Genomic DNA, 19,367 nt, shown 5'->3' with positions numbered 1-19,367 from the left:
TCTTTTTTCCACAGGCCAAGGCTGCAAGCACAAAGGAAGTTTGCTCAGTCCCAGCCAAACAGTCCCAGCACAACTCCAATAAAGATAGTGGAGCCGTTGTTACCCCCTCCCGCCACTCAGATTTCTGACCTCTCCAAAAGGAAGCCCAAGACGGAAGATTTTCTCACTTTCCTCTGTCTTCGAGGTAGGAGTCTCGCATCAGCCTAAGGGGACAGTCTCATTCCAAGAAGGAGCCGTAGCACGTAGCACCGCGCACCGGGTAGTAGCCGGACAAATGTGCTGGTTTTTTTTTTTTTTTTTTTTCTCCAAACAGTGAATTTTTATGTTCTGACATCTGTTCTGCAAGTTCTGCCTAACGTGCTTCTGATATGCTCTTGTTTCCACAGGCCAAGGCTGCAAGCACAAAGGAAGTTTGCTCAGTCCCAGCCAAACAGTCCCAGCACAACTCCAATAAAGATAGTGGAGCCGTTGTTACCCCCTCCCGCCACTCAGATTTCTGACCTCTCCAAAAGGAAGCCCAAGACAGAAGATTTTCTCACTTTCCTCTGTCTTCGAGGTAGGAGTCTCGCATCAGCCTAAGGGGACAGTCTCATTCCAAGAAGGAGCCGTAGCACGTAGCACCGCGCACCGGGTAGTAGCTGGACAAATGTGCTGGTGCTGCACTTGAATATATTGTGTGTGTTTCAGCTCTCAGCAATTGGACTGTATCTGCAGGAGGAGCATTCAAGTTCATGGTTGTAAAGGCCATAAAATGAGGCCGGTAATAGTGCAAAAGGAAATTTCTTTTATGCTTAGCACTCTGTTATCCTTGAATGGGTTTTTGTCCAGCTCTCTTAAGTCCTCCCCATCCTCCTTTGTTTTGTCTGACTATAAACTGAAGAAGTGCTTCACTTGCCTAAGTACTTGTTCCTGCAAGAGGAGAAATCTGGCTGGAAATTCCCCTTGTCTACCTTCTCACTGTCCATTATTATTCAATCTGAGTGAGGCTTTTCATCTGACAGTTGGTGGAGGGGTTGCCCGTTGTTCTTAGCTGCCCGAGGAGCCGGATTGTTCCCATGGTCATAATTAACAAAAGGTGAGCTCCTCCACCCTGCAACCCAAGTGCAGACAAGGCATCTGAAGTTGTACGGTGAGGTACCCGAATTGTCTCACAGTCACAGGCCCTTGAGCCTGGCTGGAGCTGTATGTTGTGTGTCTGTGATCACTGGTGTGTGTCTGTGAACCCCCATGTCAGACTTGGGGATCTTAGCATGAGATACAGCTGACTGTCCAGACTAAGCTAAAGAAGGAGGACATCTTAACCTGGATGGTCATTTTTCCTGGGACTTCCCATGGCCCTGTGTCCCAAATCATATCCTGAAGATAGCATCTTTCAGTTTAATCTCCCAAGTGTTGTATTAGCTCTTGTGGCATGTTTCTCTTTTGGCAGGTGTCCCCCTGCCCTGGCTCCTTAGCTGGTGACTGCTGCATCCTTGATGTGCTGGAACAATGCCTCTTGCTGTGGTTTTGTCCCGTTTGCATTTGTTACAGATAGGACTTGCTGCAAAAGCCTTACCTAGTGGATTGAATCCTTCAAAGCTTGTGTTTGGGTTTCCCTTTCTGGTTCTGAGTGTTTCATCTGCATTGACCTAGTATTCAATGGTAGTCAATGCTACCTGTAGCTTCCTGCTGAGGCTTTCTCACCTTAGTGCGGCATGGTTTAATTTTTTTTTTCTTTTCTTCTGTGAGATTTTTGGCCAGTGGTAGCTTTAGATTGGTTGCTAATACATCTGTCTGGACTCTGGTCCAATATGGAGCCTCCATACTGTTGGGACTTCTGGTAAAGCGGGTGGGTGGAGGGGATGGAGGGGGGTGATTTGCTAGCTTTTGTGTTTGTTTAAAGGATTGAGAGGAGCAGAATCTAATGGAGTTTAAAGTGGCATCACAGTCCTCTGAAATTTAATCTGTGGAAATGTATTTCTAATTTAGTCTGCTGTGAGGTTGATCAGTCTGTTGGCAGCATGTCACTGCTGTGATCTGGGCCAACTGCCACAGTTGTTGGTGGGAAAATTCAGATGGTGGGGGGTGTGTGTGTGTGTATGTGTGTGAGCACACATGGCTGCATTCACACACTTGTTTCCACTGCTTGCTAACTAAGCATGTGTTATTTATAGCTTTGAAGGCACTTCCACTTAAAGAAAGGCAACCTGTGTGGGGATGTGACTTATCTCCATTTTTATTTCCTGCTGTCTCTTAGCTTTCTGCTTTATCAATGCAAATGGGAAGCACGGGTACTTTTGTCCTATTCCAGTGCTTCATTCAGAAGGTTTGATTTCTTTTTTTTTTTTATTTTAATCAGTGGCTGTTTAGCTCTTGCACCTGTAATTTTCTTCTTTGTTATTCATCTGTAGAATAATTGATGTTTTGTACTGTCAATTAAGAACTTGCAATTCATTCCTAATTTCTTCAGTATGCAGGAGTACTCATATATTTCAGACAACACGTGCGTTCAGACGGCAAGATCCCAATTACAATTATATTAAAAACCACGAGGGAAAATCTGCTCTGAGTGCCAAACACGGCACATTCTTGGTCTGCTTAAACAGACTGAAGAAAAGCAGAAAGGGAAAGGTGTCAGCTCTCTGTTTCAGCACCTCCACAAGCTTATTGCTCCATCACCCCTGTATAAAGCCTGAAAAGAGACAGTAAAAGTGGGTTGGGGGAATCTTCTTGGACATCTGCTACAAGGATGCATTTCTGTGGAGGTGCGGGAGGGCAGTTGTGGCTTGGAGGGAGGAGGAGTGGAGTTGTTGACATTGCTATCATCGTGGTTCTGGCTCTGGTGTCTGAACTGCTGTGTCCTTCAGGAGGCCATGGTTGCCTGAGATTGTGCCCATTTGGTCCCTCGGGTGGTTTAGCTCCAGGTGGTGGTCTCTTGATGTACCCATTAGAAAAAAGGAGGTGGAAGGTGTTTCTTAATATGCTTGCAGGGAGCACATGTAGCAGCCTACTGGTACATCCAGCTCTAGAAAGGTCCCACAAGCAGTCTTCCAGGGCACTGGCAGGCTTAGTTTGGTCCTGCTCTTCTGGTGGTACCTCAAGAGCCTGGAGAGGGAAGAGCCAGCAGCTTACTTAAACTCTGCGTAGGGAAGACTTGTGATTTTTTTGGAAGGGGTTTGTTTTGGTTTGTAACCTCTGTGCTATTATTTATTGAAGTGTTGAGGGATTCAAAATTGCTTGCATGGTGGGATAAGTGGTTTTTCTGATTTCTGTCCAGAAATGTCTGTCCAGTCCTGGCAGTTTGCACTTTGATAATGAAATGAGACACACAATTACATGGAAATAAGAGTACAGCACTTTCAAAGTTGTTTAGCAGTAAGTGTAGTAGTGATATATGATCCAGGACAGTAAATCCCCATGTTAGTGCATGTATGTTTGTGGGGTTTTTGTTTTGTTTTGTTTTTCTTTGAATTTTTTTTTTTGACTTGGGACTCTGTTAGGTCCTAGTCCTTCAAAATGCTCCAATGATGTACTCCCTGCATTAATGGTCAAAGATATTCTTTGGCAAGGGGGTCTTCTCCAGGATTGGTGTGAAAAGATCTCTGTGGTCATGTCTCTGTCCTTGTCCCTCTGCACCCAGTGGCAGTGCCAGAAGCATGGTGTAAATTTGTGGCACCATGTCAGTGTGCACTTTCATTTTCTATTTTTAAACAGAAATTTAAAAATGCTGGTCACTGCTAGAAGCTCACTCTTCGGGATTTATTTTAAGTGGTGGCAGCTGAATTCTGTGAATGATGGAGCGGTACTATCATGTGATGGTGTGGAGGAAAGACCCTTGGCGTGTTTAAGGTCCTATATTTAGGAAAAGGAGTCCCATGTACCTGGCCTTTTCCTAGAAAATCTAATTATTCAAATAACTTTTATTTATTTAAGCATCCTGTAATTTCAAAGGGAGATAATTTAACTGAGATGACCTGCTTGGTTTCATTATCCAGAATACTAGGGGCTTTAGGTGTATTTTTAATTAGTTTGGTTTTTTGAAACCTTGATTTGATAATACAGTGTACTAATTACTTCTTTAAAGGTAAGCGGGGCAGAATTAAAAAGCTGTAACAGTTGATGAATATTTGAGCATCCAGGATTGCATCTCACTGACCAGACTTGACAAGGCTCCCCTGCTTTCTATTATTTTAATATTTTTTTTTAGGTTTTTTTTTTTAAATTGTGACCTAGAATTTCAAACACAAGAGCGAATGGAATAGCGCAGATATCTCTGAAGTGTTTGTCTGCAGCGTTCTTATCTTTAAATAGGTTCTTTGAAGGAGCCTGTATGCCTTTTGCCAGAGGCATAATTAGTATCTTTCAGCAGCGTACATAGATGCAAGTGTGTCATCTCCATGCAGTTGTACAACAGCTTTCACTTTTACTGTATTTTCTGCCTCTGATCAAATTTTTCTTACTACCTTCTGTTACAGTGCATTTAAGTTATCTTTACTCTCCATAATTATTAAAAGGTTAAAAATATTGTGAGTGGAATAATACAGGGCTAAAGGGGGAAGAAGAAACAACTCCCTGTGAGCAATGGATCTTTGGCAAAAGGTGATAACAGGAAGGCTTTGATTAGGAAGCTACATTTTAAGAAGTTTTCCCATGATCAATTTTCTAATTAAGTGGGGCCTTTGGGAGTTACATGCTAGAGAATTTCAGGGATTCCTAAATGAAGATGGTTTAATTGAGATCTCACAAATGGAGTTTCTAGGCTTTTCCATCAACTGTTTTGCAAAACACATGACTGTTCGCTTTGAGTACTGCAATCACTTAGCAATATGATGATTTCTTACAACTGGGTAAAACCAAAATAGAAAATTTCATGTTTGTCCAAACTTAAGTAACTTTGAAATCTTGGTGCCATGGTCCTCTTGCAGCTTGTTCTTAAACAGGCTTTTTGTTTTAAACAGCCTTGTTTAGTTGATAGGCTTAGGGGCCTTTGATCCCAATCTTCTCTCTTGTGTGTCAGGAGGAGGTATTGTATTGTCTGTGCCAGTAGATACCTACAGAGATTTTCCATTACAACAGGAGAAGCTCCAAAACCAAAATCTCAGGAGCTCTTAATTTTAGGCGTGTTAGAAAATGACTGTTAATTAGCTTTTAACAAGGTAGAAGGTACGCTTGCCTTGGTAATTCAGTGTCAATAGGTACACTGGCCTTTACGAGAGCTGGTGACTGCATCAATCACATTCTTGAAGTCCCAGCCTTCCAAGGGACCACGTTGCCACCATGGAGACGTGCTCACCAGGTCAGAGTAAGCACGTTAAATAGCACAGCACTTGATTAGGCTGGAAGCAAAGCATTCAAATGGTGACACTGTCCAAAAATGTGGGCTGCTTTGCAGTCTAGGTTAGTTTTAATAATTCTAAAATAATGCTAAAACATTATGGTAATTGTTTAGAATACTGGAGGAAGGCTTTTTATCAAATTTGTTGTTAAATTTTTTGAGACTGAAATTTTAGAATTAATTGAAAACACAAGAATAAACTCTGGGGTGTAGACTCTTAATTGTGGAAACCATTTAATAAAAATAAGTTTGCATTTAGCCACTGTAATTCACAATTTTGAAGATCCTTTTTTTAAAGTTAGGTGTAGCATTGAAGCATAAAAGAGGAGGTTTATCTCATACATGCAACTGTTTAGTTCACCTGTGGAATGTGCTGCTCTGGGCTGGTAATTCACTCCCACAATGGTTTAGGATAAGAGTAGTTTAATCAGTGTTGGCAGGGAGAAGTGGATATGTGGGCTCATGTGGAAAGCACGTGTATGAAGTAAAGAGAAAAAGCGTGGCAACAGATAGTGTGGCATTATTCCTTCCCAGGGGATGGGAATGCTGCTGGAGTGCCATTCCTCCAGGCACACCGTGGAGGGTGGGAAGTGTATGTGGGAAGGGTTGGTTTTGAGGTTCGCTTCTGAATCTGGCCAGGTTAGTGGAGGTAAATTGCTTTGAGATTGTCAATTATGAACTGTAGATGTTAGAAGCACTATACTTGTGTTTTTGAAATATTCAGTAGTCTGTTACTCGGCTGTGTGTTTTGGTGACTTTGAAAAGTGAACTTCACATTTTTTTCGTGAAGATTCACGCATTTCCCCACACTTACTCCATTTCCCTAAAAAAGGAAAGATTTTCTTTGGCTTTTTGGTTCTAACTCTACTGCTTTGAAGAATGGACTGAGAAGAAAATGAGGTTTATGTCACTACAATAGCTGATAAGTTACCCGTAAGACTAAGCATCTTGTGATTCGTACGATGACAGAGGAAGGAAGAGTTTGAGCATCAGTGTGCTTATGAGCTCTGTTTTGTTTCTGTGCTTGGGATGGCCTTTTCCTCCCTCTCCCTCAGGCACGGAGGAGTTCCCTCTGGGATTGTTCCTGCAGGTGGAGTCAGACAAGTGAGACACAATTGCTCTTTCCTATAGAGTTTATGCAGTTCATTCTCTTTTAGCCTTGCTATGTAAAATGACCATAAAGTGCGGGCATAAATTACATTTATTTGCACTTCAGGGACTTGGTGCTCTGCTGCCAAAATGTAATAAGTAGGACATACAGTAAATGAGAAGCAGGCCCTAAATTTTAAGCATTGAGATGCCAGTACATTGGGAGCATTTGGGAGGCAAGGTTTTTCCACCTGTGTGCAGCCCCAAAATGGAGCCATGTGTCAGAGGAGAAGCCAAACCTCTGGATGTAGTTCGTTGTAGGGTTTGGCATGCCATGTGTTTATCAGGGCAGGCTTAAGTCCTGCATACCTTGACCTGCCTTGTGCTTAAATCATTCTGATGTCTCAAATTGTTTTAAGATTTTTCCAAAGCACATCTGGGTTATGTTTAATTGCTAGGAGGGGAAAAAAAAAAAGAAAAAGGAAAGGAGCTAGAGGGGGAGTCAGTGTAAATAATTCATGGAGAAGAATCCTCCAATTTTGCAGAAACCACAGCCCAAATTAAAGAGAAGGCTCTTGGATTGAGATGATTTTTGTTGTGGTTGTAACATACCAGGGTTTGAATCCTGTCCAGATGAAAACATTTGGTTTGTACTTCAGTAAATATTGCAGAAACACTGCCAGCTAATTCTGAAGAGTAATGAAATAGTGCTTTTGGCAAAGCGCGTGCACTTTCCATACTTCTGATTCCACTCTTCAGATCCAAATTCAGAGGTTTTTTAATATGTTTAGCTGGTCCAAGACAAAAGTTAATGTAATTTAATGAGAAACAAAATATACTGTAATTTAGGAGGGAAAACTACACATTTGTCAAATAAAAAAAAAAACACTAATAACCTCATTAGTCAAATAAAATGTCTGAAGCAGAGTATAGTTTATCCTATTAATCAGGCACTTGCTGCTGAGGTCAGGGCATCTTTATGTACAGGTTACGCAAGCATCAATTCTGCCTACTATTAGTAGCAAACCTGAATTTTGCACATGCAAAGGGTAACATCTTTCCAAGAAAACTGCAAAAAGCAGCACCATGACTTAAAAAAACCATGTTTGACTTCATACTTATTGTTGTATAAGCATCAAATTATTATAGCAGAGGACATAAAATACATTTGTCATCCTTTCATATGCATTAGGCAACACTTTGTGTTTAGTTGTGGTAATTGTTTTTCCTATATAGTTAGGTTTTCTTTTGTGTTGCTCACACAATAGGAGGGAAGACAAAAATACTCAAGAGAGAATTTCAATAATGAAACTGCAGATAACTGATGGAAACAGTTGCCAAACATGCTTCAAACCTCATTTTTTAAAGAGCTGAGTATCCTCCCTTTTTGTAATAATTCATAGCTCATTGTAACCATGATGAGTGAATTTAAAAAAGAAAAATCACCATTAATGATTTTCTCAAAATTTGTCATGCACAGCAGTATCTGATCACAGGAGCAATAACTCCTGTTATGGTGCTGGTCAGGAAAGGGTACCTGGGATTTTATTAGCCATCCGAGCTTTCTGTGTGGTTTGCAATCCCTTAGTCAGCCATGGCAATTTGTTGGGCTTTCAAAATCTCAGTGTTGGCAATTTGGCCTTACTGCTGTGATTTGGAGGAGGAGGAAAGGGTTGGGAAGTTCCCTCCAGGTTACTGCCTGGCTTTGGCCGTAGAGTTTCTGCTCTTGAGTGTAAGTTAACAATGACTTGTTGAATGGGAAAAGGTGAGTGGCATGTGCCCAGATCAGGGCAGTGGGTCGACAGCACTATCACACAGGTACTCTTGTTAAAGCTGCTCAATACAACGTGTCCTGCCTGCTTTACTGTATGTGTTTGCTATTTAATGTCAGTAATTCTTTCAGCATCTTTCTCCTGTTGCTCCTGCAGCCTGTGTCTGCCTCTTAACTTGTCTCTCACTGCCCCAGCACACGTGAGCCCCTCTCTTCTGCTCTGCTGCATGCCCTTTCTTTCAAGCTTACTTTGTCTGCCACAGCTTCTCCTTCCTGCCCATCGTGTTGCAATTGCCTCATCCTGTTCTTTGGTGATGGCATGGTGCTTTTATGCAAATATTGATGCAAAACAAATCAAGTGTCTTGAGGGGAAGGGGGAAAAAAGCATTTAGAAAGTATATGCCTAGACATCATCAGGACAGAATGTAAAACGTGCAGCCTCCTACATGAGACTGGAAACATACTGTGTTTCATGTTTTGTTTAATAACATAAAGTGATATATTAAGCTACACACTCAATAAGAAAAAGTGTGCGTAGAAATTTTCCAAATCTTTACTTGAGAGCTTGTAACGTTACATTACAGTTACAGCATTTATTAATGGACTTTAATTTCCTTAGTCTGGGATTTTAATCTGAATTGGTTCCCTGATCCGATTCACCACATGGCCCTACAAAAAAATTATACTGCCCCAGTCTAGGTGGTGGTACAGGAGTAAGAATAAGAGGCCAGATGGAGGTAGATGCTCTGTAGACCTTTCTTGATGCCAAGAAAAATGTCCATGCAGCCACAGACAAGCTAGATGGTTCCTTGTATAAAATGTCTTCTAAATAAGTGGTGGGAAGTCAAATTTTATTTTCTAGATTCTCATCAGATTTGCTGAGTGAGCAGGTTTTTCAGGCACGGGCTTATTGGGTGTGCAGCAGGGTGGGTTTCTTAACATGGAGGGCTTCTTGCATGCTTTCCCCAGGCACTGGAAGGCTGATCCCCTGCTCTCCCCCTTCCTCCGCTGCACTGCTTGTGGTAGCAGGTGCCTGCACAACTTGGGGGCTCCCAACACAGAAGGAGACTCGTAAAATTCAATACAGCCACAGGCTTTCATAACTCTCTCGCAGATATTTTTTTCTGCTGTTTTCTTGGGGATAGAAAGCGAGGAAGGGTGGGTATTACATACCTAGAGTGCTGAGACCTGGCACTGCACCATCTCCCGGGCACAGATGTTGCCCTCTTTCTGGAGGATTGCAGCTCTTTTCTTTTGCTGTGGTTATTAATTAAATTCAAATCTTGCTCTTTAGATTGCCCTGGGCAGGCTTTGAGAATCAGGCCCTGGTGCTGGGGAGGGCAAGAGGAAGAGGAGGGATGATTGCTTATCTTTACTCTTGCAGTCTGGATGGCAAAATGTGTGCAAGAATGAACTGGCATAGCTGCCTCATGGGTTTCTATTGCTGAGAGTGTCCAGGCAAGGGCAAAATTATGCAGAATAATGTGTTGTAAACTAAAAAAATCAAGCAAGCGCCTAAAACAATACGTTCTTTGAATATGTGTGTATGTATGCCTCTGGTGAACCTGCAGTTTTCCTTATTCCTGTGCCATTTTGGAGGGTTTTTATCATCTTGCTCTCGTGCATAATTTTCATGATAAATATCTGTTATACACGGAGAAACCTGAGAGCAACAACTCTCAACGAAGTTGCCCTGTAAGCAAAGCCACCATGTTCTTAACTTGAGATGAAGACAGGCCAGATTTATGAGGAAGGGCAATATATTTTGTTAGACCAACTAATATAGCTGGAAAGAAAAAAAAAACAGCTCTTGAGCACACATTCTTCTCCATGATTCCAATGGTCTTAGACATTCATTACTACAATAATGCTACTTACAAGGGTTTTTTATATGTAAACTTTGTTTATATAAATTAGCAGCTTTGAGTAACAGATGAGATCCCCTGCAGAGGTAGGCTATGGCATCATATACACATCCCTGTCTGGTCTCAGAGATGATGAGACTATTTAGGACAGGAATGTATTGTAATAAAGAAGGTGAGGAATCACCTAGGTTCCACTCTAAATGGTGTGTCTTTGCTCATATGAGCTTCATTAGTCCTTCAGTCATAATAAGTATGGGTTTTATTTCCGTAAGAGGAGTTCTGGAGGCTTATCCTAGCTCTTTGCTTGGTGCACATTAACCGCTCACACTTACACATGTCAGTTGTTGCCTAATCAACCTAATTGTCATTCTTTTAGCTTGAATGAAATCACTGTGTACATACAGGTTTGTCTTCCCGTCATGTTGCCCATAAAGGGAATTTGCAGTATCTTGAGCTTGAGCAGCCTGTTTCAGTATTTTAAACTAGTGTTTTCTCAGCCTTTTGGACATGTTTAGCTATATAGGCTTTAAGTGAAAGTGGTTTTAACCAGCTCAACCCATAGGTGTGAACGAATTCTCAGTATTTGAGGCTATTCCAGAATTGAAACCTTAATATAAAAGATTATAAAAATAGTTGTAACATAAAACGCAAGAAAATTCAAAGCTTTTAGATTTTTTTCAGTGTCTTCCATCCAAAACAATGCTTAAATTGAACAAAAATGCTTGAGTCCAGCCTTTTTTTTCTTCCTTTCTGTTTTGCAAGTCAACTTTAATAAATATGTAGGAAAAGCTGGGAAGGAGGTGGAGGGGAGAAGGTGATCTGACTGAACGCCAGCTTTTCTCCAAAGTCTCATATTGCAGAGCACTTAGATCAGTAAAGTCAGGGCAAGCAGGACTCTCCTGTGTTATTGGACGTTGCTAGTCTAATTTCTCTGGAAATGTACTTCCCAAACAGTCCCAGCTGTCCCAGGAATGCAGTTTAACTATTGTTCATAGTTCTCGATTGGAAAGAATTAAAAAAATGTCATTCTGACCAAAGATTTATGCACTGAGACTACAATGATTGAATACCAGGAGTTAGGTGGATCTTGTATCTGTTCTCTCACTTGGGTTAGACCCTCAGTCCTTTTTAAGCAGAATGACACAGTACTATATTTTGTTCTGTGCTTTTAAAAAAAAATAATCTAAAAAAAAAAGAAGAAAAAATATTGCTATTGTAATAACAACATTTGCATTGCAGATGATATTTTTTGCTGGTTGCTGTTGAAAGCAGCTGACAGAAAAGCTTAGGGATGTGGCACTCTAGGGAAGACGAGGCTTAGAGAATAGATGCTATATCTGATCTCCTATTTTAGTGTCTCAGAAGGATAAAATTTCTGACTATTTCTTTAATTATAATAGAGAGATTTCAGTCTGTGTTTGAATCTAATTTTGAGGGTTCCTAGCAGTAAGTTTCTTTTATTGCCATCATTTGTCAATGCATTAATGCACTGATGGTGCCTGACTTCAGATCCTGATTAGGACCAATGCACAGAACAGACTTGCAGAGCTAATAACTTCTGAATCCATACCACAGACTTGGGTACCTAGATGGAAGAGAAATGAGTTAATTTTTCAGGCAGCACTGTCCAAGGGTGACTGTTTTGGAGTCTTCTAGTTAGTTGCTGTTGAGACTTAAAGCTCCCTTCCAAGTAGAAGAACTAATGTTCCTCTCAGCCCCTCTTACCTACTATGGCTGATTGCTTAAGCGTGTGCCAAGAAGTTCCGGGCTCACATGAGAAATGCAAAGGTTTTCATTTCTGTGAATTGCTGCAGCTCCCATGCCTTGAAATACATCAGCAGTCTTACCTTGATCATTAATCTATATACATATAAAAGTTGTGGCATGCAAAAGGCTTTCCCTGTAGGATAACCATATGTGTCCATACATTTATGTCCAGGTTGGATGGATTAATTCAGAAGTTGTTTCAAGGGGGAAGAATTGTCATGGCCTAGGTGCTGCTAGTGTTTCCCCTGGCTGTCCCAAGGCTGTCCAATGCACAGTATGGGTTGCCCGTGGGGAGTTCCTCTCTGCTTGTCCCCAAGGCAGCTGCAGTCCCAAAGGGGCCATTATAGGCACCAAGAGTAAAGGTCTTTACAGGTGGGGGCTAAGCCCCTCACAGCCACTCATTTGCTCCCCTGCAGTGGGATGGGGGAGAGAATTGGGAGGGTAAAAGTGCAAAAGCTCATGAGTTAAGATAAAGATGGTTTAATAGAACACAAGCAAAGCAAAACAAGGAATTGATTCATCACTACCCATCAGCAGGCAGGTGTTTAGCAATCCCCAGGAAAGCCCTGCTTCATGGCCCTGCTTGGGTGACTTGGGAAGAGTAATGCTAATACTCTGAAAGCCCCCCTTTCCTCCTTCTTCCCCCAGCTTTTGCTGCTAAGCACAATGTCATACGGTCTGGGATATCCCTTTGGTCAGCTGTCATCAGCTGTCCCGGTTGTGTCCCCTCCTGACTTCTTTTGCCTGCTTGATGGCAGGGCAGTGTGAGAACCAGGACACTGTGCAAGCACTGCTCAGCAGTAGCTAAAGCATCCCTGTGTTATCAACCCTGTTTTGGTCACAAATCCAAAACACAGCACCATGCAAGCTACTATGGAGAAAATTAACTCCATTCCAACCAAAACCAGTACATTTAGGAAAGGATGTTTTATTGCAGAAACAGGCTGCCCTAGTTTTTGTGCCATATTTAGGTATCCATTCATTAAAATGTAATTTTTGTAGTTAAGAGTATTTTGGACAAACCTGGTAGGATCAGAAAATACACAACCCAAAAATATACTTTAGTTAGTTGTTGGCAATGGCAACGCCAACAGCTCAAAAGCAAACAAACCACAGAATTGCTGTTCTGAAGAGCTTGAAGCCAAAAGTGTTTCCTACAGAAGCATCAGCCAAATAGGCACTACCTTGTGTTGTTGGTCTGTAGCCCAGCTCTCTTTTGTCCTTTGTCTTATTTAGGTACAGGAAAATAATTAAGGTGATGAGTCCCCATTCTCCACTTCTATTGACTCTCTATTTTTCCCTTTCTTCACCAAAATAATCTTTTTCTGAGTAAGTACAAGGCTTCTAGGTCACCTGTCCCTTCAGGGGATAGACAGAAGACTCATTTTGATGTGGAAACTAATATTGGGCATAAAGGAAAATGTCCATTAGTTGTCAGCAGTACTTGTACTTTTAAAAATAGTTATTAGATTGCTACAGTCATGTCATGTGTCCTGATGCGGTGCAGGGCAACCTATACGCTGTTGCACAACATGCATGAAAGAAATTTTGTGCAAGAGTTACATTTAAATCACAAGGAACATGTGTGATTTAAAGAACAGAGTCCTTTTCACATGTTGGTCATTGAAGAAAGAGAGCTGACCCTTTGATCCCTGGGGCAGATGGGATGGAATACCCCTGTTGGTAAAGTTTGGGTCACCTGTCTTGTCTGCTCCTCCCCACAGGTGTGACCCCTCTACGCCTTTTCCATTTCCAACCCTCCAGTGAGGCAAATAAGGAATTTAGCTGACCCTGGTTGTTATAGCAATAAGTATAAGCAAGGCCCTCTCTGCATACACGTTCCTTGGCATGAAGTACAAACATTGGTCTTATCACTCTGAGAAGGAGCAGTTTTCTCCACAATATGCTGGTAATTTCAGGGAGTTAGAAGAGGCCTAGCTAAGATGTAAAATTACTGAACAGAAAATTGGTTCTGTTTTACCTCAAACCAGGACATGTTGTTAAGCTTGTGAATCCTCACTTCTCTCTCACTGAATTGCATGTTGCATCTTACACTCTCACAAACAAGGCGTGTTAAGGGGGAGCTTCATGGGAAGTAAGCAAGAGATGAGGAGCAGCATCCTTAAAGAGGAGCACACTGGGAATCAGGAGACCTTTCCACTTTTCTCTCCTTTGCCAGGGACCTGCTAGGCCAATTTAAGCATCTTAATGGGTTTTCTCTTTGTTTGAAACCGAACCAGAATGCTGCAAAGCACTGCGTACAATAGTGTAGAGCTCTGCAAAGCATTGCGAAGTTTAAACAGTAATTTTTTAATGTAATAATAACCTAAAAATATTACTGGGGTGCAGGTTTGTAAATGCTCTTTTTCATTCTGTTTGGAAAAGCTGTAAGCTTCTAGTTTGTACATTAAGACTTTGGTAAGGCACTTGAGCACGCAGTTGAAATTAAGCATGTGCATTAGTCCTTTTCTGAATACTCAGAGCTATTAATTAGGGCTTGTAGCAAGACTGTTTGATTGTCTAAAGTATGAATAGAATGTGCTTGGGGGGGGGGACCCTGCTTTTCAAGCACATGCATATCCTGTTGGTAGAAATTAATAAATATTAATTTATAACAAACAAACATAACAAACCTCCAGTTAGTCATGCACTAGTGTGACCTTCCATCTCTTCAGTTCTCCCTCTTCCCTTGCTAAGCACAGCACTAAACTAGGTTATGGTCAATATGGTTAGTACAGTAAGTGAATGTAATGATGCTAATGAGTCATTTGTTTATAATGACCAGGTTCTCCAGCCCTGCCCAGCAACATGGTATATTTTGGAAGCTCTCAGGATGATGAGGATGAAGAAGAGGAGGAGGAGGAGACAGAAGACACAAAAACAGCCACAAACAATGCTTCATCATCATGCCAGTCAACCCCCAGGAAAGGAAAAACGCATAAACATGTACCAAATGGGCAAGGTAGGTCCCAAATAGTGTTGTTCTCCTGCACCGCCTAGTAAAGAAAAGTATGAATTGAATGTGCTTAATCCTTTTCCATCCTTCTGGATCTGAGTGAGAAAGGATACAGGCAATAATGAGAAAAGAGTGAAATGCAGAGTTAGTATCTTCTGTTTTAACCTGTTTCTTCTGACAATCTGAAGTTTGTCGGTGGTAGAACTATAATTGCAGGGCTGGAATTATATTTATATATATATGTATACACGCACATACACTGGAGTTATATACATACACACTATATATACATATATATACTGGAGTTATATACACACACATATATATGTATAGACACAAAGTCACTCTGACTTTTTTGAGACTGATGTTTAATCTAGAATTATTTTATTTTATCAAAGTTAAATATAAGCATTCGTAAGTACTATCAAAATGTATGACAGGGCAACAATTTCTCACATGCAATACTGATACTACAATTGTAGTAGGTTAAAATACTGCATTTATGTTGTTGATTGAAAGATTTTATGGAAGAAGCTTTTTCAAGCCAGTTTTTTCTTTGTAAATCAACAAAAGCTGCATTCATTACGCAGTATTTCTGTCACAATGACCTTGTGCCATATCTTGATAAATGGATCTGTGCATGTTGCAATATGACTTAGTGTAAAATGCAAGACCTAAAAGCCACACTGAAATTTTTCTGAGCCTGCTACTGTAAAGCTCCACTACCAAAGTCTTGTGTGATGTGGTTCTCTTTCCAGCAAGAGCTCTTGTATCATAACAATTCTGTGCCCTCTCAGCCTGACATAATTTCAAAATGGAGCCTGTGCTCTCTGTTCACTTCCTCAGTATTAGTTTACCACGAAAATCTTTCCTTCTGGTGACTGCCCATTCAGCTCTCCTCCTCTTAGACTTAGACTTACTTCCTCAGTATTAGTTTACCACGAAAATCTTTCCTTCTGGTGACTGCCCATTCAGCTCTCCTCCTCTTAGACTGAGAGAAAAATCTCTCTACAGCGAACTTTTTGAGAGATGGTTGTGACCTGCATCTGCTTTTTTTTTTTTTTTTCTTTCATGCCACTCTGCTGTGAAGAAGAGATTAATAGATCCCAATTACTTCACTGTGCTGTCCTGATCTCTGCCTTTCCAAAGGGAATTTTCTGTAAAGGGTGCCCTTGTTACTTATACCAAAATTATTTTTCATGACTATGTCTGAATCTGGTTTTCATTGCACACCCAACCTCAAAATCTCTCTTTTTGCAAGGTGACATTATACCTAATAGTATTTCAGCTGTCAGCTGAGCAGGAGCTTTAAAGCTGTAAAAGCCATGGGTCAAAACTTGGCACTTTGGATTGATTTCTAAATACCTGCCTCCCCCCCAGCCCCCAGTAACAGGCACAAAATTATACATGTGGAAAATGAGATTGCAAGTAACAGAACTGCTGTCTTAGAGTTCTAAATGTGATACATCATTACAAAAGGAGCTGTTCGTGTTCCTTGAGAATGTCCCAGATGGCAGCCACTTTGAAATTAGCTTAAAACCATGAGATACCTGAAATCTTAATTGGGGGTAAGTAAAGGCAAACTTAATGAGCCATCTAATGGCTTCATAATCTTTATCAATATAGATCAGAGTAAGCATAAATGAAGCTGCTGCTTTAATATACCTGCAAAAGACCTTTATAAAATACATAGGAGACAATGTTTTGACAAAGGTGATGAAACAGGAATTCCCAGAAAAGATGGCTGCTTCTTCTTCGTCATTGTCTTTTTTTTTTTAAATAATTAAAATTTCCTTACCCAGGGGTATTCCCATTTTTCAGTGTCTGTTATTTTGGTTGATGGCCAATAGTATTTTTGTTTCCTGTGAATAAAGTAGGTTCTGGTTTATGTGTGTCTGTTTTAAATGAGACCACACACAAAGGCAGACTAGGGACGGGTGCAGCAAATGAACTTAATCTAGCGTGAGAGTCTACTTTTAATGAATTAAAGTCTTTTGTTTTTAATATACAATGTGTAGTCAAGCACTTTGGACCTGAAAATGCTAAGCATTTGCTATGACATACAACAACAAAGGTTCAGAGCTTGATTAATGTCATTAGACAGTGTCAAATGATTGCCTTGTACTAAATGGCGGCCAGAACAACTTTCCTGGGTGAAGTCATTTGTCAATATCCTCTTCTCACGCCAATATGGGGCATGATTAGGGTTGCACACAAAAACTGTTTGTTGTAACCTAGCCTGTTGAGCCACCTTTTGGGCAGCTAACTCAATCGAAAATGCCCAAGTATGAATTAGCAGCACATACCACACGTGGCATAGCTTGCTGCGCAAATTGAAGTAATTAGCTCAACTGACTTGTTGCCTTCCAACCTTCCCGCTTACCCACGGATGTTTAAAGCATCAGATTGTGGTGTGAAACTGTGCCTTTTCATTAGTACTTCTGATGTGCTGCACACACTCCTCCTTTCTTAGCTCTTCTGATGTGCTGCACACTTATCCAGCTGTTAGAAAGCAAAGTAAAAAGTTTGACAAGAGAAGTTTATCCCCCACGTTCATGGGAGTGTGGAAAAGGGATACGTAGCGATGTGCAAGTCTTTCTTCTGTGCGATATCTTAGCTCAGGCAGTGATAGTCTTGTGGTTAAACCGTTTTCTAAGATACTGCTGTGGTTGCCACAAGGGAAAATGGTAGAGCCGGGCTCTTAAACATTGGTTTCGTGTCATTGCCAAACTTCAGCTGATTAGGCCGGATCTGACACGTGTTAAGGTAAGTTAGCAGCAGATAAAGACTTGGATGTCATTGGTGGTGCTTTGTGCCTTGGTTAGAAATTTTTATTAGTTCTGGGTCTCACGTTATGTGGGATGTTCTGCGTGTATCTCTTCCCGTTACTGTCTTTCCCAGCATGCCTAAACTTACAATGAGTAATTCTCACTAAGAGAATATACTGTCTAAAGACTGTCAGGTTTTGTTTGCAAGAAAACTGTTTTCTTGTAATGTAGAGTAAAATGTGTGGGTGGTTCTTACTTGCTAATGGGTTAAGGTACGATGTCACAGTACACGTCATAGATAATTCAGGTCAGAGAAGACCCTGGGACCTTATCTAGTCTTACCTCTTCTGCAAAATACCATTGATGACTTTTCTGACAAATTCAGCAATAAAATTGGCAGAGGATTTGGCTTTTAATTATATATGTATTTTGAGGAGGTGGAAATTTTAGAAGCTTTCTGAAACTTGATATGGCATTTTGGTCCTGATCAGAATGATTTTAACTGAGTTAGGAGTTATAGCAGGGTTACAATAGTGAAAGGCCAGAAACTACTGAACTGAATCACTTGGTCTCCATATAGCTACTGACTTCAAACAGGTATTTTCCCAGCTAAGAAATCATATGAACATTTAGTTGGAATAGTGAAATTCCTCTTGCTGTTCCAGTCAAGGATTTCGTCTTTTTAAAGCACATAGTTCCCTTTTAACTTCAGACCTTCTAAGTAAGTTTGTGGTGAATTTCAAAATTTACACGTGCAGAATTAGGGCTGATGTGGTGCTGCATATTGCAGCAGACAGAGCAGAGGTTCGGATGACTGCCTTGGAATTGCAGGCCTGTTACTGACCCTCTTGAGTGGGGGTGTAGGAACCCTGTAATTCTCAGTGTTTAGATCCAGAACGCCCAGCCCCGGGATGCTGTGTGCTCCTCAGATGGATATGCTTATTTTCCAGCTTGCATTTTGTACGCATCTCAAATGACCATCAGTCTATTGGAGGCTATTACACGGCTTTGAACACAAGGAATTCGGTGGTAGAAGCCAGGCAGGAGCATTGGCTTAAACAATGTGTTTTTCCTTCAGTGTAGCTGCCAGGTGTGGAGGGAAACTTCTCAACCACAGCCTGGATGAACAGGGCGTCTTGCCAACATGGAGGAGGAGATGGGAGAGACATTGATCTATTAGAAAATTGACCTTATGCAAAGGGAGGAGGGCATCAGTCATCGGCTGCTGTGGGCTGATGTGCAGGGAAAGCAGGTTCTCTGAGAGCGAGCTGTACTCCGCTTCCCCGGGGGGACAGGGAGGGACCAAGTCTAAATTACATCTCCCCGCTGCTCGGAGGAAATTCCAAGTTGTAGGCAAGAGGGTAGGCTTAGGTCTCTGTTTCTTTAATTCTTTGAATTCCTCGTGACTAAATAAATCCTACTTTGATTTCATTCTGTGGCACAACGGAAGGTTTTCTCTGCAGGTTTCCTCCTGAAGGAAAATGCTTGCAGGTGCCAAGTGTTTGGTTAGGCAGGCTGGGATAGGGAGCTGGAAGATGCAACTGGGGAGTTGTTGGGTTATCGGTCCCATCACAAGAGCAACAAGGGGATAGGTGTTGCTCTACTTGAAAGGGCTTGTGTACTGGAAAAGGGCCTCGGGAGGAGCACCATACACAGATACAGTTGTGTAGACAACTTTGAGAGTGCACACAGCAGTCTACAGTTCCTCTAAGAGGGTTGGCTAATTTCCTCAAAAGGGATGATTGTGGGATTAGGTATTTCTTAATGCCAGCACAGCAGTTCAAAGGTGGAGAGAAGTGCACATCTGGGCCAGCATACCTGGGAATGTCATGTTTGT

At 41.4% G+C, this 19,367-nt stretch overlaps 1 protein-coding gene across 3 annotated transcripts in view; it reads left to right on the top strand.

Annotated features, from left to right (window-relative positions):
* The window catches only part of JARID2 (jumonji and AT-rich interaction domain containing 2), a 227,433-nt gene that overhangs the window by 163,428 nt on the left and 44,638 nt on the right, over nucleotides 1–19,367 (top strand). For 2 of the 3 annotated variants that reach the window (XM_014940871.1, XM_014940870.1), the window contains exons 4-5: nucleotides 15–184; nucleotides 14,592–14,768. In XM_014940871.1, coding sequence (XP_014796357.1) covers nucleotides 15–184; nucleotides 14,592–14,768 — 347 coding nt within the window. Of the gene's footprint in view, nucleotides 1–14; nucleotides 185–390; nucleotides 557–14,591; nucleotides 14,769–19,367 lie in introns of those variants that run through there. The other variant, XM_014940872.1, reaches the window with a different exon arrangement.

The sequence above is a fragment of the Calidris pugnax genome, unplaced genomic scaffold (genome assembly GCF_001431845.1).
Source record: "Calidris pugnax isolate Ruff unplaced genomic scaffold, ASM143184v1 scaffold8, whole genome shotgun sequence".
NCBI classification, from domain to species: Eukaryota; Metazoa; Chordata; class Aves; order Charadriiformes; family Scolopacidae; genus Calidris; species Calidris pugnax.
This window is presented reverse-complemented; position numbering and strand designations above follow the sequence as displayed.